The following is a 26,544-nucleotide window of genomic DNA, read 5'->3' as shown; positions in this document are numbered from 1 at the left end:
AGCTCCAGGGTGTAGTGATTAGACCCCGCTCTGACAGGGACAGCAGATGGGAAGCTAGCCCAGAGCTCCAAACTCCAGAAAATGCACATGCCCTGAGAGCCTGACCCCCACCGTGTCATTAGATGCTTCAGAGCCACCATCCTCCCCTACCCAGCCAACCCATGGCCAAGGAAATGGGATGCAGGAGCCCAGCACCTGTCAGAGAACCAATCCCAAAGATTTATCCTGTGGGTGCTGGATGCAAGTGAGCCAGCCGGGTGCGTAGGGCTGGGATTGGATACCCCTGTGACTGGAGCCTACCAGAGATGGAGCGGGAAGTCGGGCAGATCGAAAATGTCTTTATTGTGGCCTTGATTCGCTCGGCGTGTAGTGTTCCTGGGGAAGACGGTCGGGGAGTCCCAGCCAGCTGCCCCTTGCTCCAGGCCGGGACTGTGCTCGCCATGCCGGGGTGCCACCCCGCCACTGGGGGGCTACTGAGGGGCAGAGGTGGCCCCGGGCTGGCTGGACCCTAGCTCAGTTCCTGGTCCCTCAACATTGCCAGGGGCTCGGGAGAGGCGTGGAGGAAAATCAGTCTCTTTTTGGTTTCATGATCATCGAGGAACAGAACAAAACAAGACAAAAAAAAAAAAAAAGAACAGAGAAGACAAAACATTTCACAGTCCTTAAAAAAGAGGCGTCGAGTCGGCGTTGCACGGGGAGGTGGGGGGCACAGGCCGGTCCCCGCCGGCCCCCCTGTGCCCAGTCACTGGCCCGAGCCGTAGGGCCAGTTGAAGGTGCTGCCGGACAGCAGCATGTCCCGGATGAGCGTCTCGATGGGCGTCTTGCCCACCAGGCGCATGAAGAAGAGCTGCGAGATGAGCGAGGCGGGCACGGCGCGCAGGGCGGGCAGGCGCAGCAGCAGGCGGCCGAAGCGCTGCGGCTGCGAAGGGTACTGGGCGCGCACGTACTCGGTGAGTGCCACCTGCGCCTTCTCCTGCAGGCTCTCCACGTGCGCGGGGTCCGAGAGGCCGCAGGCGTCTGCGGCGACAGGGTAAAGGAGGCCGGGCCGGTCAGGCGGGGAGGCGACCCCTTTCCTCACCCCCATACGGCTAGAGGCATCAGGTTAAGGCAGGCCCCCTCCATGGTACCAAGGATGGAGGATGCACTTGTCACTTGTCAGAGTGAAGGGGCGTAGTCATGTAGCTCCACCCCTGGGTGTGTTCTGCACCAATCAGACCCAAGGGAGGTATATGTATGTAGGGTTTATGCCCCGCCCCTGGGCATGGTTTGTGCCAACCCCGCCTATTTATGGTGTAGGGTTATGGCCACTCCTGGGCGTGGCTTATACCAGCTACCCTGAACTGGGACTCCTGGGAAAGAGGCTTTGGGAGGACTGGTGTGTGGGGATGGACAAAGCTGGCTTGGGGGGGCCAAGGTCAGGGGTAGAGGGACAGGGAGGTGGGTGGTGCCGAGGACTAGAAGGGGTAAAGGGCCGAGGCCTGGGGGATGGACAGGACCAGGGGTGGGTGGCAGAGGCGGGGGAAAGGGGCCCAAAGGACCAGACTCGAGGGGCCAAAGGTCAGGGTCAGGGACAGAACTGGAGAGACCGAAGGCCAGGGGCGAGGGGCGTGCCGGGGCGGGGGCCAGAGGACGGGCAGCAAGGCCGGTGCCCTGGGTGTGGGGGCTCGGGGTCCTCACCAGGCGTGAAGAGCGCGATGGCCTTGAGGCAGCCGTACTCGGCCGAGTCGACCTGCAGGCGGCCCAGCTTGTCCACCTGCTCCTGGAAGGCGCGCACCTGGTCCATGAAGGCCACGGCACGCTCGGCGGCCATGGGCGCGGCGTGGAGGCCAGCGGCGGCCAGCAGGGGCGCGGTGTGCAGGGGCAGCGCGGCCTGCGCGGCGTTGAGCACGAAGAGCTCGCTCCAGCTGAGCCGCAGCAGGGCCACCTGGTCAGCGGGCGGCAGGTCGGGGAAGAAGGGCGCGTGCCGTGCCCACTCGACGGTGCTGAAGAGCAGCCGGGCCGCCAGCTCGCACACGTTGTCGATGCCCAGCACGGGGCCCGCACCGCTGCCCGCCCCGAAGCGCCCGGCCGCCGCTGGGTAGGGCTCGGCCCGCAGCAGCTGCGCGATCAGCTCCGACACCGGCTGGCCCGGGAACAGATCGCCCGACCCCGCTACCACGGCCAGCGCCGAGCCCGGGGGGCTGCCCGAGGACCCGGCCCCCGTGCCAGGCAGGGAGTGCGGGATGCGGCCTCGCTGCACGGCTGCGGGGGAGGCAAGGAGGACAGGGACAAGGTCAGGGTCAGGGGTCAAGAGTCAGGAGGACATAGTCAGGGAACACAGCCACACTCAGTCGCTCACACTCTCCCTGGGGATCCAAAGACCATCCCGCCGTAGGGAAACGGAGGCAAAGGTTGACTAGAGTGTTAAGGATCTGAGGCTGGAGGTCAGTGGCAGGAGGGCAGGAAATGGTTGCACTGAAGGACAGACAGACACCCCCACCCAACCAAGGTCAACAGGCTAAAGCCAAGGCTCTCGGGAGCACTGTGTGCTGACTGGGAAGGGCTAGGAGGAGGAAGTACTGGGGGCAATCTGGAGGGCTTCCCTGAGGCGTGGTCTGTCTGGAGCTGCTGGGAAAGGTACTCCCTGAGGAGAGGCCCAGGAGGCCCCTAGGGGAAGGGCAGGACCAGCCCAGGCTCTGGGTCAAAGGCCAGGCCTCACCCGCACCCTGCAGTGGATGGGAAGGGACCTCACTCATCACCGGCACGCAGGGCAGGGCAGGGCAGGGCTGGACTGGACCATCTCGCAGGGCCCAGTGGCCAGGTCAGTGCCCACAGCGGCCTCTGCCCTGCCCTGCCCAAGGCCAACCAAAGCGAGGCCTCCCACAGGGCCGGGCACAGTGCCCAGAGGTCAAGGAGGGGCCAGCCAGGGCCCTACCCAGTGGCCCCAAACCAGCCTGGACTGGAGAGGGGGCTCTGACCACGCACCCTCCTTCCGCATGCCAACCCGGAAGCACTTCTTGAGCCGGCAGTACTGGCACTGGTTCCGGTGGTGCTGGTCAATCTGGCAGTCTCGGTTGGATCTGCGGGCACAGGTCACACAGGGCAGGTCAGGGCCACCACCAAGTGCCGCCACCCAAAGCCACCTAGCCCTCCCCCAGCCAGGTCCAGGAAGCAACTCCGAGGGACATTGCTGGTGGGCTTTGAAGGGTGAGGGGGGTATCAGTGGGCACAGGCCCGGCAATTCTGCTCCGGGCACTGGGAGGAGGTTTCCAGAGCTGCAGCGAATGTCTCTTGGAGGGGAGCCCAGGGTTTGATTCCCGGCATGTTGGGTGAGAAAACCAAAAAATATCTGAGTGGATACATGAGTGAGGGATGATGCCTGAGGGGGCCCGGCAGGCAGGAGCTGGATGGGGCCTGGGTCCCCTGGGCAGTGTCAGAGGAACAGGAAGCAAGGGAGAGATTTTAGGAGAGTTGATGGAAGGTTTGGGGACCAGGTGGGCCTGAGCCCAGACTCTGTGGGGTGCAGAATGGAGGGTCACCCCCTTTTCGGGCCAGAACCCCACCAGGGTGAATGAGTGATTGAACAAATGTATGAATGAATGAATAAATCAATAAACAAGGAATAAGTGAATGAACGAATGAGCAAAGTCTCCTGTGCTCCCTCAGCCTCAGTCCCGGGGTCTCGTGTGGCCTGCGGTGAGGGCGCCCACCCGTCAGTCCCAATGCATAAAACCCAGCCCCAGAACCTCCTCAGTGCCTCCCACCACTGCCTCCTGATTCCCCGCTGTGGCGGTTTTAGGGCCCCCAGAATGGCCAGGTCCCCAAGTATGAGTTTCATCTCGCTGGGATGCAGCCCTCTCTACCCTGTGCCTGGGGCCATGTTCCCTGGATACTGGGTCAGGGAGGACACGCCCTGCCAGGGTCACAGTGCCTGGCCCGGAGGAGGCCCCAGGAGCTGAGGGTGCTCAGGCAGAACCAGAACAAAGCGGGCAGCTGGAGCGGGCGGGTGCACGGGGCAGAGGATCAGAGCGGGGGGGGGGGGGGTAGGGGGGTCCTCTTTCCCCTCTCCCCTCTCCCTACCCCTCAGAGCAGAGTAACCCCGTCACTCCTGGAGTGCCCCAGTTCCAGCATACATGGGGTTGTGGGGACCCACATAGGACACCAGGCCTTGCTTCTAATTGCCCCAGCTTCCCCTGACTGCTTTTGGGAGTTCCTTACCCACATCCCTGCTGGGGCCTTACAAATTTCAAGGCTGCCCTCTAGGACCCTGATCTGTCACTTCCTTGGACACCGGGCCACTAACCCTAACCCTAACCAAGGCTGCATTTGGGGTCCCCCTGAGGGTAGCTGGGTCCAGAGGGGACCTTCACAGCACGGTGTGCCCTCCGGTTGCCAACGCTATCACCGTCCCTCTTGACCCCCTATTCAGCTCCAGGATGCCCCAAGACCCCCACCCTGACTGAGCCCTCCCCCACTAGCTTCCCAGGACTGGCCCCCTCCCTCTGCAGCAGGAATCCAGGCCAAAGTCTGGTGGCCCAGTTAGCGCAGGAAGGGCTGAGGCAGACCCGCACCAGGGGCCAAACTCCAGGGGTTCCAGTCTGGTCTTGCTGCAGCCAGCCTAACCTACCCCCATTCCTCCTCCTCCTCCTCCTCCTCCTCCTCCTTCTCACTGCCTGCTCAGCCCAGAGCACTGGAGGCAGGTCTGAGCCCGGTGACTGGGAAGTACAGCATCCACAAAGTTGGGTGACACCTCACTAGTACAGAGAGAACTAGTCTTGGGGGCTGGACACCCACCTCCGAGGACCCCTAATCCCATGCCCGGGACAGGCTTCATCCAGCCTGCAGCATACAGCTAACGGTCTGCAAAATACACAGGGACCGACCCATGGGGACCCCGCACCCCCAGTTTCTGGCAGCTCCCCAGTCTGGGGCTGCGGGAAGCAACAGCCACCCTTGCTTGCGCACGGGACCCAGGCCAGCTGCGGTTCTGTGGGACAACCCCCTCAAGCCTGGGGCAGTTCGGAGGCGCCTCCCTGGACATGCACAACAGGCGGGCAGCTGTGGTCTGCGCCATGGGTGGCCCGACCGGCGACTTTGGAAGTGATCATCTGACCCCGGGGCGCGCCGGATCGATCCGCGAGGCCGCAGACAATGGCGCCGGCCAGGGCCAGCGCCAAGGTCCACCACGTTCGATTCCAGACCGGGGCCCCAGAGGGTGGGCGGCTGAGCCGAGGGCGGAGATGGAGGGAGAAAAGGAGAGGCGAGCGGGGCTCGGGTCCTACCCCTGACAGCTTAGCCCTGTCGGGGGAGGCGCCACCAGGCGCCTCCGAGGCACCGGCCTGCAGGGACTGGACCACCTGCCGGGCCCGACGCGCATACATGCGGCGCCAACTGTATACGCGGCCTGGGCGCAAAGAAAGGTCAGCAGCTCGGCCCAAGGTGACCGGGCCGGGCTGGGCCGGGCGTGGGGCGCTCACCCACCGGCAGGTGTAGCTGAGGTTCCGGCGGATGCTGCGCTTGAAGAAGCTCTTGCAGCCCTCGCAGGTGAAGACGCCGTAGTGCTTGCCGCTCGACTTGTCCCCGCACACCACACAGTCCACCTGCAGCCCGGGCCGCTCCTCGTCCCCGGGCTCCGCGTCGCTGGCGGCGCCCGATGGAGAGGCCGAGTCGTCCTCGGCCGCGCGCGGGTAGCCGCCCGCCTTGTCCACGCCGTTGGCGCCGCCGCCGCCTCCTGCTCCGGGGCCGCCCCAGCCGCCGGTCACCATGGCCATAGCCCTGCCCGGGGCGGGCGACGGGGCCGGGCACCCCTGTGGGCGGGTGGGCGGGTGGGAACCCTACGGGGCGCGCGGCAGCATCCGGTCCCGGAACACCCTCCCCGCTCCAAAAAAGGGGGAAAAATATGTTTCTAGGAAAAATCAAATCAAATGCCAGAAAAACAAACTTTTGCAGCCACTTCCTGCGGCCGGGCCGGGGCGGAACCGGTCGGGCCGGTTCGGGGCCAACTTTCCCACGCGCGCGCCGGGGCCGGGGCCGGGGTGGGCGCGCGTCTGCTCAGACGCGCGGGCCGGGGGCGCAGGGCGCGGGCACCCCGAGGCCCCGGGGCCCCGGCGGGAGCGCGCGGGCCATGGCCCGGCCCGGGGAGGAAGCGGAGGAGGAGCGGAGCGGGAGGAGCGGGAGGAGGCGGCGTCCGCCCGGCCCGGCCGCCCCGGCCACCCGGCCCGGCCACCGCCGCCGGCGCCAACTTAGCGGGGCCCCATGCGCGCGCCTCGCGAGGGCCGGGCGGGGGCAAAAGTTTGGCCGCGAGTTGCGGGGACCCCCGGCCGCCGCGCCCGCCCGCGCCCGCCGCCCGGCCTGCTGGGCCTTGCGCCCCGGCCCCGGCCCCGCGCCCGCTGGCCTGGCCTCGCTCTCCGCGCCTCTCCGCGCCGCGCCCGCCGCCGGCCTCGCGCTGCGGCCGGTTTGACACGGCCGCGACGTCCCCCGGCGGGGCGGGCGCGGGGGCAGGGGCCGGGGCGCGCGCCGCGGGCTGGGGGCGGGCGCTGGTTGCCCGGGCGACGGCCGCCCTTATAAGGGCATCGGGTGGCCGCGCGCCCCGGCCGGGCCGGGCCGGGGGCGGAGCGCGGGGAGGGCCGACGACGCGGGGAGCCCGGCCGGACCCGCCCCGAGCCCCGCGCCCCCGCCCGGCCCGGCCCCCGGCCCCGCCGGCCGCGGCCCGGACCCCCGCCCGGCCGGCCCGGCCGCCCGCGCCCCGCCCGGCATGCCCGCGCCTCGCCCCGGCCTCCCCGGGCCGCTCTCCGGGCGCACGCTCGCGCGCACGGTGCGCACCGCCCCCGCCGGCCCGCAGTCCCCGCAGGGCGATCCGGGGGCCCTGGCCGCGGGGGGCACGCCCCTGCGCATGGCACACGCGCGCACACACGCGCGCACTCGTGCTTCGGGGTCCAGAACGCGGCCACCCACCCCCGGGACTCCGGCTTCTTTCCTCCCCACCGCCCCCGGGGCCGGGGCTGGGGGCGTCTGGGCGGGCCGGGCCGCAGAGGGGGTGCGCGCGAGGTCAGGGGCCCACTCTGGGGTGAGGGGCGCCGCGCGCCGCGCCAGGCCGGCTGGAGGCCGCGCCAAAGGCCGCCGCCCCTCCCCCGCGCCGCCGCCTCCTCCCCGCCCTCCCCCCTTTAATTTCCTTTTTCCCCCTTTTTTCTCTTCTTTGCAGAGAGGGCAGGGCGCGAGGCCGGCTGGACCGTGGCGGAGGCCCTGGCCGGGTGGGTCCTCCTCGCAGCTGCCGCCCAGCCCCCAGCCCCGGTCCGCATGTATTAAACACCCTTTGTAAGCCTGGGCTGGCCTCGCAGAGCCCGTGACTCCGGCCTGTTAACCTTTAACCGGCTGGAAAATCCCCGGGGACCTTTCACCCGGGAGTCCCCAGGGTCGCTGGCCCGGCCTTATCGGCCCGGGGACGGGCCCGGGCACCGCACACTCTGGCCTCCGGCTCCCCGGCTTGACCAGGAGGCTCCACTGCGCCTTCAGATGACACCCAAGGGCGCCCTGGCCTGGCCTGGTTGCCCCTGGGAGGCGGGGGCCCTGCAGGGTGGCTGGAGCTCGGGGTCCTGTCCAGCCAAGGCCCTTCGTCCCGGGGTGTTAGGGTGGAAGGAACATTTGGGATCTGGACCCGTCTTGCAGGGGCAAGTTGGGCCAGAACATCACCCCCCAGTCCTTCCAGTCCCTCCCACCCCCAGGGCCGGCCCAGGGGGAGCTCAGGGCGCAGCCCCGCCCCCATGACCCCTGCCCGCGGCCCCGCGGTGACATTTGACCTTGCGGCTGCCACAGCCCCTGAACAAAGAAGCTGGGACCATCTGCCTGGGGGGGCCGTGGGAACGGCCTGCCTGGCTGGTGGCGCCTGGGAACCCGGCCCAGTTCATCCCCAGCGGAGCCTACCCTGGCAGGTGACCTGGGCCCTAAGGCCCCGAACCCCTGCGGAGCACCCGGTGGCTCTGGGTGTCTGAGCTGGGTCCTCCGAGTGCCCAGGAGTCTGCTATGTTCACGGGCGTCTGTGCCTGCCTCAGTTTCCCTGCTTCAAAGACAGCCCAAATCCAGAAACCAGTCCCCCACTACCTACCTTTTTTTTTTTTACACCACACCCAGCAGTACTTTGGGGGTTATTACTGGCTCTTCGCTCAGGGATCACTCCTGGCAGTGCTCTGGGAAACATATAGGGTTCCAGGGATTCAACCCAGGTCTCCAGCATGCAAGGCAAGTGCCTTATCGGCTATACTACACCACTCTGGCCCCACTTTCTATTTTAACCCAAGCTACTTATTTATTTATCTTTTTTTGCCCAGTCCACTTTCATTTTTGTTGTTTTGGTTCGGTTTGAGTTTCGACCACACCTAGCTGTGCTCAGGGATCCACTCCCATGGGATTACTCCTGGCTCTATGCTCAGGGAACATTCCCAGTAGGTGCCGGGACCTTAAGGGACTTCAGGGATGGAACACAGATCTGCAGTATGCAAGGCTAATGTCCTCCCTGCTGATCTCTCTCTCTCTCTCTCTCTCTCTCTCTCTCTCTCTCTCTCTCTCTCTCTCTCTCTCTCTCTCCTCTCTCTCTCTCTCCTCTCTCTCTCTCTCTCTCTCTCTCTCTCTCTCTCTCTCTCTCTCTCTCTCTCTCTCTCTCTCTCTCTCTCTCTCTCTCTCTCTCTCTCTCTCTCTCTCACACACACACACACACACACACACACACACCACTGTTCCAGCATGAGGCCCCTGCACATGCACACACCTGCACAGGTGCTTTGGGAGAAGCACCCCCAGCCTTGAAGCTCTGTAATAGCCCCGGCTTGGGTTTCAGCCAGCGCCCAGGAGGGGACAGCTGGTCACTAAGCCGGTCCCTTGGGTCGCGCCCATCCCCCTCCAAACTCAGCCAGCACTGGGGGCAGTGCCTATGCAAAGTACATGGTAATCAGCCCCAATCCTTAACCCTATACCTGTCCAGGCAGGTGCAGGCAGTGAGGCCTCCCTGACCTCTGACCCACTGGTTGTGAGCCTGGAGCAGCAGCCCCCGGCGGCCCTTAGCCCCCCTCCCCCCCCCCCGCATCCTTCTATAATGCCAAGTCCTGCCATCTCATTTGCTCTGCCACGGAGCTTTCTAGAAAGTTCTAGACCCCGAAGCACTCTGGGGGGGCATCTGGTCATGAGAACAGGGGTGTCATTGACTCCTGAATCCCCACACCCGCCAGCATCTTCACAGGCTGAATGATGCCGCCACACCAAAACCCCGGGGCCTTCTCTGGAGCCCAGACGCCCACCAAGTCAAAGCCAGAGACACCAGAGCAAGTGCAGGGCCTTTATGGCTCGGCCAGGCCAGGCAGGAGGCAGCCCAGACCCGTGGGGGCTCACAGAAAGGTCTCCCCTGGCCTTGGAGGCCGTGGGGGCCGTGGGGGCCGTGGGGGAAGCGGGGGCGGCCGGGGCCTGCCCAGAGCCCGAGCCACGGCTTCCAGCTCCGCCAGCTCCTTGGCCTGCCTCGCCTCCATCAGGGCGGCCTGCTGCTCCATCTTGCGCCGCTGCTCCTCCTGCTTCCGGTGGGCACCGCGCAAGGCCAGGACCAGGGAGCTGCGGGACGGGATGGGCAGTCGGACTGATGGAGGAGGCTGGCTGGGCAGATGGGGCTGTGGGCGGGGCCAGAAAGGTTGGGCGGGGCCTGGCCGGGTGTGGGAGGGGCCAGTGAGGCTGGGGCGGGGCCAGGGAGGGTGGGGAGGGGCAGGCAGGGATTGGGGCAATCAGATGAATGAATGGAGAGGAGTCTGGGCAGGGGCGGAGTCAGGCTGGAGGGGTGGAGTCAGATGATGCTGAGGGCTGGGTTAGCATAGGTGGGCGGGGTTAGCACAGGTGGGCGGAGTTCATTGCCTTGAGGGCGTGGTCAGACTGGATGGGCGGGGCCGGTGGTGCTGGGGGCGTGGTCAGGCAGTACTGGGGCGGCTCTGGCTGCCAGGGCCAGATCCTTGGGGCTGGAGGGGCAGCTGAGGCCCAGAGAGCCGGGCACCCACCCACCTGTGCGCCCTGCACAAGTCCCGGTTCAGCTCTGCGCTCTGCAGGCGCCTGGCGCAGCCTTTCCGCGCGGCCTGCTCCAGCTCCTCCCGCCGAGCCCGCAGCTGCTCCTGCAGATCCAGCGTCCTGGCCGGGTGAGGTGGGAGAGAGGCTTGACCCAGAGCCCCAGCGGGAGTCCTCCCTGCCCCCCAACACGGGCCTTGCGCTGGACACCCCACGTGTTCGTGTGTGCCCTGCTGCCTCCTGTTCCCACGCCCACATGCCTTCTAACGGGCCTGTGTCCGGTGTGTCCGCCATAGACACGTCCCCGTAGGACCGGGCATGGCCAGATGTTTCCAGATGCCGCACAGGAGTCTCTCCAGGGCCTTCCCATCCCATTGGCCCCTACCCTGAACCGACCAGCCCACCATGGGCAGCATGCAGCAGCCACCCACCGTCTGAGGGACGCTGCCAGTTGCTGGGCCAACTCCTCGGGGTCCCGCTCCTGCCGCACCTGGCTGCTGTCGAGGCCCTGGCTGACCCTGGGGATGGCAGGACGGTGCTGTGGGAACAGAGGAGTGGTGTGAACTCCTGCAAGTTTGGCCTCAGAGCAGCCAGGACGGTGAGATCCTGGCCAGCCCTCTCCCTCTACTTGAACAGACACTGCCGAGGGTGAAAAAAGTCACAAATAGCAGCGTGAGGGAGGGTGGCCCATGAATGTAACTCAGAAGGACTTCCTGAAGGAGGTGATATCTGAGTTCAGGTCAACCTATGGGGCAATGCCCTGCACAGGCAAAAAGGCTCAGAGGTGGGGCCAGGAAGGTGGCGCTAGAGGTAAGGTGTCTGCCTTGCAAGCGCTAGTGTAGGACAGACTGCAGTTCGATCCCCCCTGCGTCCCATATGGTCCCCCCAAGCCAGGAGCGATTTCTGAGCGCATAGCCAGGAGTAACCCCTGAGCGTCAAATGGGTGTGGCCCAAAAACCAAAACAACAACAACAAAAAGGCTCAGAGGTACAGCTGGAGCGATAACACAGCGGGTAGGCCCTTGGCCTTGCCTGTGGCCAACCTGTATTCCGTAGGGTCACCTGAGCCTCCTAGGAATGATTTCTGAGCACAGAGCCAGGAGTAACCCCTGAGTTCCAACAGGTGTGGCCCCTCCGCCCCAAAGAAGGTCAGAGGTAGGTGAGATGATTCACACGAAGAAAGGTTCCTTGACAGGCTGGAATGGCAGGGGGAGGGAAGGAAGAGGACCTCTGGGGAGCACTCAGGAGTGCTGAGCTGTGAAGGGCAAGGGGTGAGCAGGGTTCCGGAGCAGCGACACCAGAAACAATATCTGCAAGGGGCTGTCAGGAACTTGGGTTTGACCCTGAGCACCACCAGGAGTGAATACTGAACTCAGAGCCACCAACTCATCGAGCTGATTCGTCCCCAGGAGTCTTTCTATCAGGCGGAAAGGTGCCCATGCCCCCATGCTGGGGTTCATAGGTCCCACGGGGCAGCTCACCGGGCGGCTTTCCCTCTCCTCCTCCTCATCATCATCATCTTCATCCTCCTCTTCATCCTCTTCTTCGCCAGTGCTTCCCGCTCCACTGCTGCCTGCCTGGCCTGTGCGGAGCAGCGTCAGCTCCCCCCGCAGCTGGTCCTGCAGCAGCCTGAGCGCCGGGCCCTGGGCCCTCAGCGCCGCCTCCCGCAGCTCCAGGCCGCGCTTCTCCTGCCTCGCCAGCCGCAGCCGCAACACCAGGTCCACCAGGGTCTCCTGCGGGCCAGGAGGGGCATGAAGGACAGGGGCCAGGACCTCACACCCGCATGTACCACACCGAGACCTCAGACCTCTCCTCCCATTCCCAATACACCCTCTGCTCCCATCTTCGTCCAACTGAAAGAAAAGAAGTTACAGGTCTGGAATGATAGCACAGCGGTAGGGCATTTGCCTTGCTAGTGGCCAACCTGGAACAGACCCGGGTTCGATCTCACCAGCATCCCATATGGTCCCCTGAGCCAGCCAGGAGCAATTTCTGAGTACAGAGCCAGGAGTAACTCTGAGTACCGCCAGGTGTGACCCAAAAAAGCAAGAAAAAAAAACAAGGTGTTGTGTAGTTTTTTTTTGGGGGGGCACACTTGGCGGTGCTCAGGGTCACTCTTGGCTCTGTGCTCAGGGGACCCTATGGGATACTGCAAGAGACTGAACCCAGGCTAGCTGCATGCAAGGTGAAGGCACTCCCTGCTGTGCTACAGCTCCAGGCGTGTGTTTCATTTTGGAGGGAGCCACACCAGTCACTGCTCAGACGTGACTCCTCTCCTGCTCTTGCTCAGAGGACCCTGTGGGATGCTGAGGTTCAAACCCAGGTCAGCCACATTCAGGGCCAGTGTCCTTTCTGCTTGGGAAGAGCATTTGGACAAGCCAGATGTAGACTTTGCAGGCCTTTTCTGGGCTCTGGGCTCAGGAATGACTCCGGAGGTGCTTAGCTGACCACGTGCCAAGAGGGGTCCCTGCAGGGGCCGGGCGGTGGCGCTGGAGGTAAGGTGCCTGCCTTGCCTGCGCTAGCCTAGGACAGACCGCGGTTCGATCAACCGGCGTCCCATATGGTCCCCCAAGCCAGGAGCGACTTCTGAGCGCATAGCCAGGAGTAACCCCTGAGCGTCACCGGGTGTGGCCCAAAAAAAAAACCAAAAAAAAAAAAAAAGATTATTTTGGGGCCGGAGAGATAGCATGGAGGTAAAGCGTTTGCCTTTCATGCAGGAGGTCATTGGTTCGAATCCCGGCGTCCCATATGGTCCCCCGTGCCTGCCAGGAGCAATTTCTGAGCCTGGAGCCAGGAATAACCCCTGAGCACTGCCTGGTGTGACCCAAAAACCAAAAAAAAAAAAAAAAAAAAGAGGGGTCCCTGCATGCAAGGAAGAGGCACCTTCACCCCCATGTCATTGCTCTTAGAGTGTCCCGAGAAGCCAGATCCTAGGCATCCCTCAAAACCTCAGCTATAGTGCCCACCCTCGGACACGCCTCATGAGTACCCGGGTGGCTGCCAGGTCCTGCTGGATCTGTCTCTTGTCCAGCCGGGGCAGAGCTGGGCCAGGCTGGGTGTTCAGCAGGACCTGCACCATGGCTTCTGCCGGGGGCACAGTGGGCGCAGCGGGCAGCAGGGCCGGGCTGGGATCCGCAGGGACTTTCAGGAGCACCCTCTGCTCTTGGAGGCGCTGGATACAGCCCCACAGACGCGCGACCACTTCCTGGGCCGAGGGCTTGTCCACGCTGCTGCCCTGGGGGCTGCGGGCACAGGAGAGGGTGGGGTTTCCTTACCAGGCCCAGGGGCAGCCACCAACCGCCTCTGCCTCTGTCTCCTGCTATCATGACAGGACACCATACTGACAGTGCCGGACGCTGCCGGACACAGAATAGCAGAGACCTCACTCAGGGGCACTGTCAGCCAGTGGGTGCTGTCGCACTCCCCCATGCTACTGGGAGCAGCCCAGGAACCCAGTCAGCAGGAAGCAGCTGGACTCCTCTTGTGACAGACACATCCAATTCCAATATGTCTGTGCCCAGTGGACCCGCTCCAGCAGCCCATTGTTATTATTTATTTTCTTTTGGGGTCACACCCTGCGACACTCAGGTATTACTCCCAACTCTACACTCAGGAATCACACCCACTGGTACCCAGGAGAACCCTATGAGATACCGGGGATCAAACCCAGGTTGCCCAAGTGCAAGGCTACCTACCGCAGTTCCTGTGTGCTCTCACTCCAGCCCAGGAAGGGCGTTTGCAAAAGCCAGATTTAGGGTCGGATAGGTCACACAGCGGTAAGGTGTTTGTGTTACATGTAGCCAACCCGGGACAGAACCTGGGTTCAATCCTGGTATCCCAGAGGGTACCCTGAGCCTGCCAGGAGTGATTTCTGAGCACAGAGCCAGGAGGAACCCCTGTGCACCGCCTGGTGTGGTCCAAAAGCCCCCCTCCCAAAAAGCTAGATTTAGAGTCTCACTGGGCTCTTCTGGTTTCTGTGCTCAGGAATCACTCCTGGCAGTGCTCGGGGACCCTATGGGATGTTGGAGGTTCAACCTAGAGAAATATGAGCTTCCCGCTGTCTTTTCACTCAGGCCCAGCCTCCCTTCTTTGATCATAACCCAGCTCATCCATTCCCCTTCCCGGTGCCAGGGAAGTCTAGCAGAGGGTCTAGCAGGTGCCAGGTACCTGGGCATTGCGACCTGCAGCATCTCCTTGCCCAGTGTTGCCTCTTCCTGGGCCTGCAGCCTCTGCGCTTCTCGCTCAACCGCCTCCACCTGGCTGCCCTCCAGCGACGCCCCCAGGGTGAGCAGTGCACCATAGGCTCCCTCGCAGGCCTCGCTGCGGGACAGGGAGTCTGAGCGCTCGGGAACCCGGGTCCAAGTCTCTGGAAAGCTGATGTCCTAGCCCCGCCAGGCCCCGTCTCCTTCCTTCCACCCCTCACTCCCAGGGGTGTCCAGGGGCCAAAAGCAGCTTGGCAAGGACAGCCGGGGTGGTGGTGGTGGGGTTTGGGGGTCGCCTCTGCATAGACCCTGCCGTTTTCCTGGACCAGGGGCTACCCCTGAGTGCCCTCCCCTGCTGCAAGGGTGCGAGCCATTATCCACGGGGTGCACAGACCTACACTGTAAGGCCAGACCCAGAGCCGTGGCCTCGGCCTCCCGCTGGCCCAGACGCAAGCTGAGATCTTCGCAGCGGCCCTTGGAGCCCTGCAGCGCGGCCGACAACAGGCGGTTGAAGCTCTTGAGCATCTCCAAGGTGCTGCCTCGGGGCAGGATACAGGGAGATGAGCCCACAGTCCAAGTTCCCCATTCCGGGCCTCTGCTGAGCCACTCGTGCCCGCTGGCAGCCTGGTAGGGTCGGGGAATCCCCGGTGCCCTCACGAGCTCAGCATAAGCCCCTCCTCACCCTTGCAGCTGCTCCAACTGCATCTCCATGGCGCGGGGTTCTGGGGTGCTGGGTTTGGTGGCTCGAGGACCCAACAGCTGGGAGCTGGGGTCGCTGCGGAGGCGCCGGAGCAAGGGGTGGGCGAGAGGCAAGGGGTCCTGGCGGGACAAGGGGGTCACATTCACCACGGAGGGCATGGACAGTGGCAGCAGGGGGCCTAGACACGTTCCCTTCCCTATACACCCCGGTGCCTGTGGGTTCTACAACTGGGAGGGGAAGCACATCTCCTGAAGCCCTCAGGGGCTCATTTGGCTGTCTACCCACCTGCCCACCTGCCCACCCATCCATCCATCCATCCATCAACCCACCCATTCATCCATCCATCCATCCATCCATCCACCCATCAACCCACCCATTCATCCATCCACCCATACATTCATCAACCCACTTATGCATTCACTCATCCAACCACCCATTAATCCATCCAACTACCAACCCACCCACCGATCCACCTATCAACCCATCCATCCATCTGCCCATCATTCTCTCTCTCTTTCTCTCTCTCTCCCCCTCCCTGTTTTGTGTTAGCTCAGTCTAGGTGCCACCCCACCCTTTTCACACTCTGTTCCCAGAGTCCCCCTGGAGACCATGAAGTTCTGGAGATCCCACCAGGCCTTCCATGCAAAGGTGAACAGTGTCCCTCCTGTTCCCTTAGGTTCTGAGGGTGGGAGGTACGAGTCGCCCCACACTCACCTGTGCCCCACCCAGTTCCACCCCGGGGCTGCTGGAACCACTGCCAGAGCGAGGTGTGTGGCCATGAGGAGGGTGCTGGGAAGGCTCCAGGCTCAGCAACGAATTCTGCAGCTCCTGGACCTGTGGTGGGGTGAGGCGTGGGGTCCCCGCACCGAGGATACCTTGTCTCCTTTGCACCTGCCATGTTCTCTCTGGCCCCCTCAGATTCTGTGTCCTGCTGTCTGTCTCCCAGTGTTCAGGATGGGAGAGGCTCAGAATTCCCTATTCGGAACCTCCATGCACCACCCAGACCAGTGACCAGCCCAAAGCATGGGCCGAGATCGGCCCAACTCCCTCCTTCCTCCTTGAAACCAGTGCTCGGGGCTCAGGCCTAGATGGCCTAAAAGAAACTTATGTGGCCTAAAAGAAACTTATGCCTGGAAACGAATGACAGGTTTCACCATCACCCCCCATCCCCACCTCGCCAGACTGTCACCTTCCCTGCTGCACATGTGGTCCTCTGGCTGGGATATGGAGGGTTTGGAGGGTCTACCACCTCCTTCATCTGCCCAGGGCCAGGCCCTGATTCTGGGGGTGGGGAAAGCTGATGTCTCCCATCCAGCGGGCACTGGGGGCGGCGCCCACTCACCTCCCTCTCCAGCGCCTCCTTCTCGGCCTGCAGACGGCTCAGCTCCGCGTCCCTGCTGCCTAGCGCCAGGCGCAGACAATCGTTCCTCTCTGCCAGCCCCTCGGCTTCTCGCGGCCAGTACTCCGCGCCCGTCTCCAGCTCCAGGCCGGTGCTGCTTGTCCCTGACCCGCCGCTGCCTCCCCTGCCGCTGTCCTCCTGTCTGGACTCCGGCTGGGCCGGGAAGCGCCAGGCCCTGGCCGTTTCCTCCAGGGAGCACAGGACCCTCTGGAGCCTCTCAAACTCGCCCGCCGGGCGCAGGTCCTCCGTCTGGGGGCCCTGGCTGGCCGCCTCCCCCTCTGCCGATGTCTGGGGTACCTCACCCCTGTCCTGGTCCGCTCCTGGGGAGAAACTGGGGAAGCAGTGGGAGATGGAAGGTTCTGGAAATATACCCTCTGCAGGGCGGGTGTTGGGGGAGCAGGAGTTCAGGCAGGAAGCAGGAGGGAAGTGGGTAATGGGGGATTGGCACCTGCTTTGGGGGCACTGCCCCATGGGGTGTTCGGTGTCTGCACCCCCATTTGTCGTCTGGACCGGGCCGGCCACCTCCGTCTCCTCTGAACTCTCCACCAGCGTGTCCAGCTCTGCCTGCCAAGGGGCCTCTGAGCTGAGCTCGGCAGAAATAACCTCCAGGTCCCCACTAAACCCCAGAGGTGGGCACGTCCACTTACGGGGGGCAGGTGCCTCCCTCGGCGACTTCGGGGGCGCGTGGCACGGGCACTCATGTCAGTAGAACTTTGTGTCTCCCGTCGAAACCTCGGGGTGCCCCCTCCTGCCCTAGGTTCAGGGACCTCCGCAGAGACACGGTGCTGAGGGGTCCCCTGCCCTGGAATGCCAGCCGGGACTGGCCACTCACCACCTCTCGGGGTTCCCCCGAATGTCCCTGTCCTGTCCCATCACCGTGGATCCCCTCTCTCCTCTCCAAGCACCCCACAAGTGGGCAGTGGCCCGCGGGACCTCTGGCTTCTGGGGGTGCCTGACGCAGGACCCCTGAGTCTCCAGGCACTCTCGGGGGTCACTCAGCAGGGAGTGCGAGACAGGAAGGCCTCCGCCCAGTCACGTGCTGGCCATTGTTTGGTTTCCTCCTTGGCTTCCTCCCGGGGGCGGGAGGGGGGAAATGTGTCCACTCCTTTCAGCCTGGGGTCTCTCCTGGGGTCTTCCGATCTCAGTGATGGGAGCCACAGTGTTTAGGGGTCCCATAGGCGTCCCCCAGCATGTCACCTCTGACGCCCAGGCAGAGCCTACAGTGTGTATCTGTACATCTGTGAGTGTCCCATGTGCCCGAGTGTTTGTGTGTCTGTATGTTTCAGTGTGTGCAGGTGACCTCTTCATGTACCTGCCTCTGTTTCTGTGCTCATGACTACACGTGTGTCTCTGTGTGTGTGTGTTTGTCCGTGACTGTGCATGTCCGCGTGTGTCTGTCTGTCTGTGTGTATGTATGCTGGCACCACAAGGTTCTCCTTCCTGTGAGCCAGCAGAGATTGCAGGCTGGGAATTTTCCTGTGGGCAATGGATGCCCTCACTGGCTCTGGTGCCCTCAGCCATGGAAGCTCAGACACAAGAGGGCCTGGAGTATTTTCCTAGCAAGTCCTGCGTGGTTTTCCAGCTTGGGCGTCACACCTATTGATTCCTAGGTTGCTGGGGCTCAGTTTGTGGGTTGCTTCTGGCTCTGCTGAGTCCGGTCTCTGTGCTCAGGTAAGACTTTAGACTCTGGGGCCGGAGAGATAGCATGGAGGTAAAGCGTTTGCATTTCATGCAGAAGGTCATTGGTTCGAAGGGGCTGGAGAGATAGCATGCAGGAGGTCATCGGTTCGAATCTCGGCGTCCCATATGGTCCCCTGTTCCTGCCAGGAGCAATTTCTGAGCCTGGAGCCAGGAATAACCCCTGAGCACTGCCAGGTGTGACCCCCCCAAACCCCCCCAAACCGCCCCCCCCAAAAGAAGGTCATTGGTTCGAATCCCGCCGGCAGGAGCGATTTCTGAGCGTGGAGCCAGGAGTAACCCCTGAGCGCTGCCGGGTGTGACCCAAAAACAAAACAACAACAACAAAAAAGACTTTAGGCTCTGTGCCGGGGATCAAACTGGGGTTAGCAGAGTGGTAGGCAAGTACCTCACCCCAGTGCCATCTCGTGGCCCCTTTCAGGTGAGTTTTTTGTTATATTTTGGTTTGGGGTCACATCCGGCACCACTCAGGGGTGACTACTGCTTCTGTGCTTAGAAATCACTGCTCGTCCCCCCAAGCCAGAGGTAAGGTGTCTGCCTTACAAGCGCTAGCCAAGGAACGGACCTCGGTTCGATCCCCCGGCGTCCCATATGGTCCCCCCAAGCCATGGGCGATTTCTGAGCACATAGCCAGGAGTAACCCCTGAGCGTCAAACGGGTGTGGCCCAAAAAAAACCAAAAAAAAAAAAAAAAAAGAAATCACTGCTCGTGAGGCTCAGGGGGACCCTATAGGATGCCGGGAATAAAACCCAGGACGGCCGAGTGCAGGCAAGTGCCCTACCCCTTGTGCAAACTCTTAGGCCCCAAACTCAGCCCTTTCTGCACCCATCACCAGCCAGCGTCTGAAGTTATTTCCCCAACTCGAACTTAATCGTTTGTCATTGGCTAAGGAGGCCAATGCCCACCTCGCGGCCGCGCGTCGTAGCCAATCAAGAGGTAGAATCCTGCAAGCTCCGTCCAATCACCTTCCAGCACCGTCCTACCTTTCCTGTCCATCACATCTCCGACCGCCTCCCAGTTCCGCCCGCCTTCAGCCTTCCTCGTCCATCAAAGGTCAAGACCCACCCCCGGGAGCAGTCCCAGCCTATCAGCGCCCTCGACTCTCCCGCCTACCGCCTCTCGGGCTTTGCGAACTACATTTCCCATGAGGCGGCGCGCTTGGCCAGTCACTTCCGGCTACCAAGATGGCGGCTTCCTAGCATCGGAGGCTGGTTTGAAAAAGGAGGCCCCAGCTTGGGTGAGCGAGAAGTTGGGGGTCTCCAGCGTGGGGACCCGCCCCTAGACGGCCCCGTCTACCCTAGCTGGTGCTCCCTTCCCGATCTCTGGCTTCCCGCGTTTTAGCCTCATCCTTTTTAAATTTTTGGTCCACTCCCTGCTCAGGAACCACTCCTGGCTCTGTGTTGATGAATTACTCCTGGCAGTGCTCGGGGGGCCGTAAGGGGTGCCGGAGATCGAACCTGGGTCGGCCGCATGCAAACGCCCTCCCTCTGTGCCGTCCCTCCGGCCCCTTTATTCCCCTTTTGCTGCAACAAACGCGTTGTTCTCCCTAACTCGGAGGTGGTCGGGCTGCAGGTTGCTCCGGGACCTTGCGTCCTCCCCGTTGCACCCGGAGCCAGGCTGTGCCACTGTGCCCTGTCTTTCTCTCTAGGTACCTGCCCTACTCTGATTCCCGTCACTCTCTGCAGAAATCTCCACACACACACACACCCCATCCCCCTTGACTGACCAGAGCCTGGGTTGGGGTCGATTCTAGGGGTGATTGATTATTCCTCGAGTCACCAAAACCTTCCCAGCTTCAGGTAACATAAAATTCATTTCCTTTATACGCAGGAGTCTCAAACTCAATTTACTTGGGGGCCGCAGGAGGCAAAGTCGGGGTGATCCTTGAGTGCAAAGTCAGTAGTAGCCTTGAACATTGGGGGGTGTGACCCAAACAACTAAAACAAAACAAAACAAAACAAAAAAGATTCCTCTAGGGCAGGGCCATAAAATGTTGTATGGAGGGCCGCAAACGGCCCGTGGGCCGTGAGTTTGAGATCATTGCAAACCTAAACCCCAAGTCTTTTTTGTTTGTTTTTGTTTTAGGGCAGGGGTCTCAAACTCAGTTTACCTGGGGGCTGCAGGAGGCAAAGTCGGGGTGATCTTGAGTGCAAAGTCAGTAGTAAGCCTTGAACATTGGGAAGTGTGACCCAAACAACTAAAACAAAACAAAACAAAAAAGATTCCTCTAGGGCAGGGCCACAAAATGTTGTATGGAGGGCTGCAAACGGCCCGCCAGTCTCGAGTTTGAGACCCCTGGTTAAGGCGAATAAGGGAAACCTCTGTATGTGGCAGGGGTGGGGTGGGGAGGGATTTCAAGCATGGTTCTACCCAGGTGAACCCAGGGTTTCTGCCATCTTGGGGTTGACCATTAAATCAGGCTGGCAAAAAGGGACTCTGTTCATCTTCAGAGACACTCGATGCCCAGGCCTCTTTAGCATCCTCGGCCATCAGGGCCATACAGCAGGGCAAGCGAGCTGAGTGCCAAGAAGTCCTTGAGCCCCATCACCCAATGACATTGGACACTCCTTAAAGGAGGACCCTGGATTCCCTGGCCCCTGCTCCCCCCGTCCACTCGGGAGCCATGGAAGTGGCCGAGTCCAGTCCAACGGAGGAGGAGGAGGAGGAAGAGGACGAGGAGGAAGAACAGCAGCAGCAGGCAGCAGAGCCCCGGCCCCCGACGCGCTCCAACCCTGAGGGGGCAGAGGACCGGGCACTCGGGGCCCAGGCCAGTGTGGGCAGCCGTAGCGAGGGCGAGGGAGAAGCGGCCAGCACAGACGACGGCCCTCCTGGCGTGTCCGGAGCCGGCACCAAGCCCTGGCAGGTGCCCCCGGCTGCACCTGAGATCCACGTGAGGACGCCGAGGGTGAACTGTCCGGAGAAGGTGGTGAGTGCTGCGTGGGTGCACAGGACTGCCTGTACCTGCGTCCTCCTTGCTTCCCCACTTTCTGCTTTCCTTCCTTCCTTCCTTCCTTCCTTCCTTCCTTCCTTCCTTCCTTCCTTCCTTCCTTCCTTCCTTCCTTCCTTCCTTCCTTCCTTCTTTCCTTCCTTCCTTCTTTCCTTTCTTCCCTCCTTCCTTCCTTCACACACACAGCCTGGACAGTATTTTTTTTTACAGTATTGCAGTGTATTCCTAGGTTTCCAAAACTGGGGTTTCATCCGATGTTCCTGACTTGCTGAGAGCTCAGGGGAGGGGTGTGAAAGTCCACCCGGGCCCCAGGCCACCTCCACGCCCACGCCTGTCCTTTCCCTCTCACAGATCATCTGCCTGGACCTGGCCGAGGAGATGTCGCTGCCAAAGCTGGAATCCCTCAGCGGGTGAGAGGGATTTGGGGTTCCAGGGGTCACCCAGCAGGTGTCCTATCTATGTCATGACCGGAGCAGGAAGGGCGGCAAGCAGTGCAGGGCCGAACTGCCGTCCTGGAGTCCTGGAGGCTCCCTCGCTTCACCCCCTATCCCCGAAGGCCTTGGGCTCAGGTCTCGACCCAACTACTCGGTTCGTCTCCTCCAGCTCCAAGACCAACGCGCTGAACGTGTCACAGAAAATGATCGAGATGTTCGTGCGCACGAAGCACAAGATTGACAAGAGCCACGAGTTTGCGCTGGTCGTGGTGAATGATGACATGGCCTGGGTGAGGGGCGTGGCTTAAGGGTGGTGACTGTTGTGGGCGGGGCCAGACCTACAGGTGGCTTGGAGGGTGTGTGCTAGATGGGGCGTGGCTTGAGGATTCAGACTGGGATGGAGCTGGTGGGGTGGGCATGGCCTAGACCCTGCTGGTAAACGGGCGTGGCTTGTATAGGGGTGTGCTTGTGGGCGGGGACTGGACTAGGGTGTGGCTTAGAGTGGGGGCGTGGTCTATAGGGTTGTAGTTGGGTGGGTGTGGCTTAGAGGGCGTGGCTATTTGGAGGTGGGGCATAGCTGCCTGGGTAGGGTTTAGTGGGATAGCTCCCAGGGGCAGAGTTTGGACTGGGGGCGGGACTAGGCTGGGGTGCGGCTGCACTCCCTGGGGTCCCCCTGATCTCTCTGCATCCCTCTCTTAGCTGTCTGGCCTCACCTCGGACCCTCGGGAGCTCTGCAGCTGTTTATATGACCTGGAGACAGCACCCTGCTCCGCCTGCAGTATCCTTGCTTCCGTGTGGGGCCACACCGTGCTGTCCCTGGGCCCTTGGCTCTGCCCCGCCGTGGGCAAGTGACCATTGCTGGACTCAGACCCGCTGACCCTGCATCCTCCCCTATGAGGCCCCAGACTGCGGTTCTTGCACATGGCTGACGGGGCCGAGGGGTTCCATACCTGGCATTCTGTAGGGCTCCCCCAAGCGCCACTAGGAGGGATTCCTGAACAGTCAGCAATAACACCCCCCTCAGCACTACCGGGTGTGGCCCCAAAACTAGCAAACAAACACAGGTTCTCCAGAGGCTGGTAGAGCACAGGGGTCAACTTGCAGGCAGCTGACTTACGCTCGTCCCGGGAGCTGCACATGGTCCCTGAGCACAGAGCCCTATAGGAGTAGTCTGTGAGCACTGCAGGAGTGGCCGGAGGTTGGGACCCGACTACACCTGAGTTGGGGGTGCACAATGAACTCACAATGGTTCTCTCCGCTCCTCACAACCTGAGCCATCCTCAGCACAGGGTTGGGGTGCCCCCACCATCACCTCTACATATGGGGTTTCAGATCCAGGAGACAGACAGTCCTGGGGCCATTAGCAAGGGGAGGCCAGCATCCGGTGGGTCTGTGTGTCATGGGGTGGCATAACTGCTCTCATGGGTAGGGAGCAGCTCTGAGGTCCCAGACAGCACAGGCCTGACACCCTGGCCCATGCTGAGGGAAAATGGGCTCAGAGAGGGCAAGTGACCCCCGCCAGGGTCACTCACAGCATGGGCCCTGGTCGCACTTGCCCACCCCACTGTGCCTCCTCCTTAGCAACCTCTCCAGACCTGGAAGGTCTCTTCAACCTCATGTGAGTGCCCCTGCCTGCGTGTCTATCCCTAAGTGGCAGTTTGAAGGACATGACTAAAGTTTGGCCAGTAGGCCCTGTCCCTCTCTGCACTGGTGGGCGTGTCCTAAGAGACCCTCTAGTGAGCTTTGGGTGTGTGGGCATGGCCCACAACATCTTCAAGGTGATGGGCGTGGTTGATTTTATGTAGGTGTGGCCTGCTGGGTGTGACCTGTGACACCTAACCCTACTTCTAGGGGCGCTGACACTTGCATCTTTTTTTGGGGGGGAGTCAAGCCGGGCAGTACTCAGGGGTTCCTCCTGGCTCTAAGCTCAGAAATAGCTCCTGGCAGGCTCAGGGGACCTTATGGGATGCTGGGATTCGAACCACCGTCCTTCTGCATGCAAGGCAAATGCCTTACCTCCATGCTATCTCTCTGGCCCCTTATTATGTTTTTTGTTTTGTTTTGGTTTGGTTTTCGACCACATCAAACAGCACTCAGGGATCACTCCTGGCTCTGTATCACTTATGGCAGACTAGGGGACCTTACGGGATGTCGGGGATTGAGCCCAGATCAGCCATGTACAAGATAAACACCCTACTCTCTGTTCTAGCTCCCTGACACCCCCCCCCTTTTATTTTGAGCCACATGTGGTGGTGTTCAGGGACCCTGGTGACCCGGGATGCCCTTGGGAGGTGTCCAGATGGCCCTTGGAACCATCTCCCCAAGAGAGGCTCCATTTTTGTCAATGCCCCGTGTAGCTGCAATTTGGGACTAGCCATCCCGGCATCTCTCACACTGACCGGAGAGTCCAGGAGTGTATTTCTCACCTCCAAGAGGCTGCTCTGGCCTCCTGGCCCCAGCCCTACTTCGCCTGTCCCGGCTTTGAACTTTCTGATTCATTTCTCAGCCGATGCAGGTGACCCCCATGGTTTGTCCCCACCACCTGTTTCTGTGAGGGGCGGCTTTGTTTGGGGACTCACTGTGGATGTTCCAAGTGCGAGTCTGGGGGATATGCCGTGAAGCAGACACGAGGGTGCACAGGCAGGGATGAGGCTGTGTGGGCAAAGTCAAGGGTAGGGGCTGGGAGGAGAGAGTGGGGGAGCAGGGTGTCCTAACCCACTCCAACCCCCTGGGCTCACAGCCAGCAGAAGACTGAGGTGCCGGTTACCGAAAATGTGCAGACCGTGCCACCCCCCTATGTGGTCCGCACCATCCTGGTGTACAGCCGGGCGCCTAGCCAGCCGCACTTCACCCTCACTGAGCCCGTGAAGGTGAGCTGGGCTGGCGGGCGCCTTAGACAGGGTGCTGGTGGCGAGTGGCAGGGATTGGGGGCCAAGGCCGAGGCTCCTGGCCTGAAAGGGCCCCTCTCTGCAGAAAATGCTGCAGTGTCCCTACTTCTTCTTCGATGTCATCTACATCCACAACGGCGCGGAGGAGAAGGAGGAGGACCTGAGGTGGAAGGTGAGGAGGGAACCGTGCTTCAGACGGGTTCAGAACGAGGCCAAGACATTAAATCCCACTTGTCACTCGGGGCAGGGTTGGGCCTGTCCCCCTGTCTCCTGCTTTGCCCAAGCCTCTTGCCATGAGCCCACCTCACTCCTCGTCCCCACCTTCTGCATGTGAGACTAAAATGAGCTTACCTGTGAGAGGAACTCCTACTCACCCATCAAAACCCAAACCCAAAGTTCCCTCTTTGAAGATCCCCCACATAGGGGCAGGGAGATTGTGTGAGACTCTCTGTTCTTCCTCATGGGAGGGGGGGGGGTTTCAGGACAGACCTCACAGAGGGGATGATGCTGGATGCTTTTGGAGGGAGGGAGTGGGGCCTGGAAAATTCAATTTTATTTTTGTTTTGGGGCCACACTGGCTGGCACTCGGGTTATTTCTGGTGGTGCTTAGGAGACCCTATGGAATGCCAGGGATTGAACCCAGGTCAGCTGTGTGCAAGGCGAGTGCCCTCCCCGTGGTGCTGTCGCTCTCTGTCCCCCCAGAAATCTTCACTCCTCAGAACCCAGCCATGCTACCCCCTCCTCAGGGAAGCCCTCTGGGGTGCCACCGCATCACCTGCCCCTCTTCTCTCCATCCCTAGGACATGTTCGCCTTCATGGGCAGCCTGGACACCAAGGGGACCAGCTACAAGTACGAGGTGGCCCTGACCGGGCCCGCTCTGGAGCTGCACAACTGCATGGCCAAGCTGCTGGCCCACCCGCTGCAGCGGCCCTGCCAGGGCCATGCGTCCTACAGCCTGCTGGGTGGGGACGAGGAGGAGGCCACGGCAGAAGTGGAGGCCACGGTGTGACCGGGCGCCACCATCTGACTCACTGGCGCCACTGCCTGCTGATCCCCAAAGGCTCCTGGGGCACCCAGCACACAGAAATGCATGCACATGTGTGTGTGTGTGTGTGTCCTGGGGGCCCCAGAAGGGCACCCCAGGGACTCCGGACACCCCCCACCCCCCTTATTTCCAGCCCCGTCATTTGTCAACTGGCATTTTTATTCTTTCCTCGAAATAAAGGCCCCAAGACCTTCAGACTCAAACAGCCTTTGCTTTGGGATTGTGGGGACCAAAGGGGGGCTGGGGAACACAGAAAATGATCCTTCTTGGAAGCCCCCAGGCGGTGTCAGGCAGGGCTGTGTCCAGCCTAAGGCGGGCCTGTGGGGTAGAAAGGCATTTCAGGCCTGGCTCTTTCCTGCTGTCACTGGCCTGGGGTGTTGCCACACTGGAGTCTTGAGAGGAGAAATGCCCGGGCTAGACTCCTGCAGCTCTTTGAGCCAGATCCCAGCCCGCTTTTTTTTTGTTGTTGTTGTTTGTTTGGTTTGGTTTTGAGGTGTTTTAGTGGGGGAGAGTGGGACTTGGAAAAAAATTTTTTTTCCGGATTTTGGGCCACTCCCAGTGATGCTCAGGGGTTGCTCCTGGTTATTTGCTCAGAAACCGCCCCTGGCAGGCTCGGGGGCTCATATAGGATGCTCCCATCCACAGGCCCGTCCTGGGTCAGCGGCCTGCAAGGCAAACACCCTTCTGCTGTGCTACCACTCCAGCCACATTTTGTTAAGGATTTTGGGCCCTCAGCCGATGCTCAGGGGGGTCACTCAGGGCAAGGAGATTGTGTGATACCACGGGGCTCTGCGCTCAGGTGCCATTTGGGATATGGGGGTGTCAAACCCCAGTCAACTGTGCGCAAAGCTGGGTCCTAAATTTCCACAACCTCCTCCCACCGCAGAAGGGGAAACAGGCTCCAAAATCATGAAAGGCTCCGGAGCCACATGGACCCGCGGGGTCCCTCTGGGCAGAAGGGAGGCTTGGCGACGCTTGGGGCATCCTGGCCCTGGGTAGGGTGGCAGGGGCGGCGGGGATCCCAGCCCCACCTCGGCCCGCCTGGCTCCACCCACCTGGGGGGCCCTTATCGGCCTTGCCAGGCGCTTGCCTGGGCACCGCCCGGGTGGCGCGCGGGTCACCGGGCTGGGGATCCCAGGGGCGGGCACTGCCGGGGCGCGGAGGGGCGGTCCGGCGCGTGCGTACCGCGGCGCCGCGGGAAGTTGGAAAGCCCCGGGCCCGGG

At 62.0% G+C, this 26,544-nt stretch overlaps 3 protein-coding genes across 3 annotated transcripts; 1 reads left to right on the top strand and 2 right to left on the bottom strand.

Annotated features, from left to right (window-relative positions):
* Positions 1–318: 318 nt before the first annotated feature.
* On the bottom strand, positions 319–5,765 carry NR2F6 (nuclear receptor subfamily 2 group F member 6). The gene is made up of 4 exons (XM_049787712.1): positions 5,461–5,765; positions 2,965–3,059; positions 1,678–2,241; positions 319–1,017 (listed from the first exon to the last, which is right to left on the bottom strand). The coding sequence occupies exons 1-4, from the start codon at positions 5,748–5,750 to the stop codon at positions 743–745; spliced, it is 1,224 nt and encodes a 407-aa protein (XP_049643669.1). The 5' UTR covers positions 5,751–5,765; the 3' UTR covers positions 319–742.
* Positions 5,766–9,300: 3,535 nt separating this feature from the next.
* Positions 9,301–17,277, bottom strand: USHBP1 (USH1 protein network component harmonin binding protein 1). Its single transcript, XM_049787755.1, has 11 exons — positions 16,956–17,277; positions 16,252–16,872; positions 15,624–15,743; positions 14,892–15,028; positions 14,604–14,744; positions 14,175–14,327; positions 12,997–13,249; positions 11,521–11,740; positions 10,440–10,548; positions 10,009–10,131; positions 9,301–9,570 (listed from the first exon to the last, which is right to left on the bottom strand). Exons 1-11 carry the CDS (start codon positions 17,007–17,009, stop codon positions 9,354–9,356), a joined length of 2,148 nt encoding a protein of 715 aa, XP_049643712.1. The 5' UTR covers positions 17,010–17,277; the 3' UTR covers positions 9,301–9,353.
* Positions 17,278–19,707: 2,430 nt separating this feature from the next.
* On the top strand, positions 19,708–25,340 carry BABAM1 (BRISC and BRCA1 A complex member 1). The gene is made up of 9 exons (XM_049787718.1): positions 19,708–19,805; positions 20,581–20,932; positions 21,305–21,363; positions 21,557–21,677; positions 22,087–22,165; positions 22,981–23,005; positions 24,128–24,257; positions 24,361–24,447; positions 25,076–25,340. The coding sequence occupies exons 2-9, from the start codon at positions 20,630–20,632 to the stop codon at positions 25,283–25,285; spliced, it is 1,014 nt and encodes a 337-aa protein (XP_049643675.1). The 5' UTR covers positions 19,708–19,805; positions 20,581–20,629; the 3' UTR covers positions 25,286–25,340.
* Positions 25,341–26,544: the final 1,204 nt, after the last annotated feature.

This window comes from Suncus etruscus, chromosome 15, assembly GCF_024139225.1.
Source record: "Suncus etruscus isolate mSunEtr1 chromosome 15, mSunEtr1.pri.cur, whole genome shotgun sequence".
In the NCBI taxonomy this organism is placed as follows: Eukaryota; Metazoa; Chordata; class Mammalia; order Eulipotyphla; family Soricidae; genus Suncus; species Suncus etruscus.
This window is presented reverse-complemented; position numbering and strand designations above follow the sequence as displayed.

What these genes read in the sequence shown, in the direction of transcription:
- NR2F6 (XM_049787712.1), bottom strand. Translation starts at nt 5,750, where the DNA reads ATGGCCATGGTGACCGGCGGCTGGGGCGGCCCCGGAGCAGGAGGCGGC. An exon ending in AACCTCAGCTACACCTGCCG is followed by an intron (nt 3,060 to 5,460) that starts GTGGGTGAGCGC and finishes CTGTGCCCGCAG; the next exon opens with ATCCAACCGAGACTGCCAGA. An exon ending in CATCGCGCTCTTCACGCCTG is followed by an intron (nt 1,018 to 1,677) that starts GTGAGGACCCCG and finishes CTGTCGCCGCAG; the next exon opens with ACGCCTGCGGCCTCTCGGAC.
- BABAM1 (XM_049787718.1), top strand. Translation starts at nt 20,630, where the DNA reads ATGGAAGTGGCCGAGTCCAGTCCAACGGAGGAGGAGGAGGAGGAAGAG. An exon ending in AGCACCCTGCTCCGCCTGCA is followed by an intron (nt 22,166 to 22,980) that starts GTATCCTTGCTT and finishes CAACCTCTCCAG; the next exon opens with ACCTGGAAGGTCTCTTCAAC. An exon ending in CCCTCACTGAGCCCGTGAAG is followed by an intron (nt 24,258 to 24,360) that starts GTGAGCTGGGCT and finishes CCCTCTCTGCAG; the next exon opens with AAAATGCTGCAGTGTCCCTA.
- USHBP1 (XM_049787755.1), bottom strand. Translation starts at nt 17,009, where the DNA reads ATGAGTGCCCGTGCCACGCGCCCCCGAAGTCGCCGAGGGAGGCACCTG. An exon ending in GGTCTGGCCTTACAGTGTAG is followed by an intron (nt 14,328 to 14,603) that starts GTCTGTGCACCC and finishes CCTGTCCCGCAG; the next exon opens with CGAGGCCTGCGAGGGAGCCT. An exon ending in CTGGCAGCGTCCCTCAGACG is followed by an intron (nt 10,132 to 10,439) that starts GTGGGTGGCTGC and finishes TCACCCGGCCAG; the next exon opens with GACGCTGGATCTGCAGGAGC.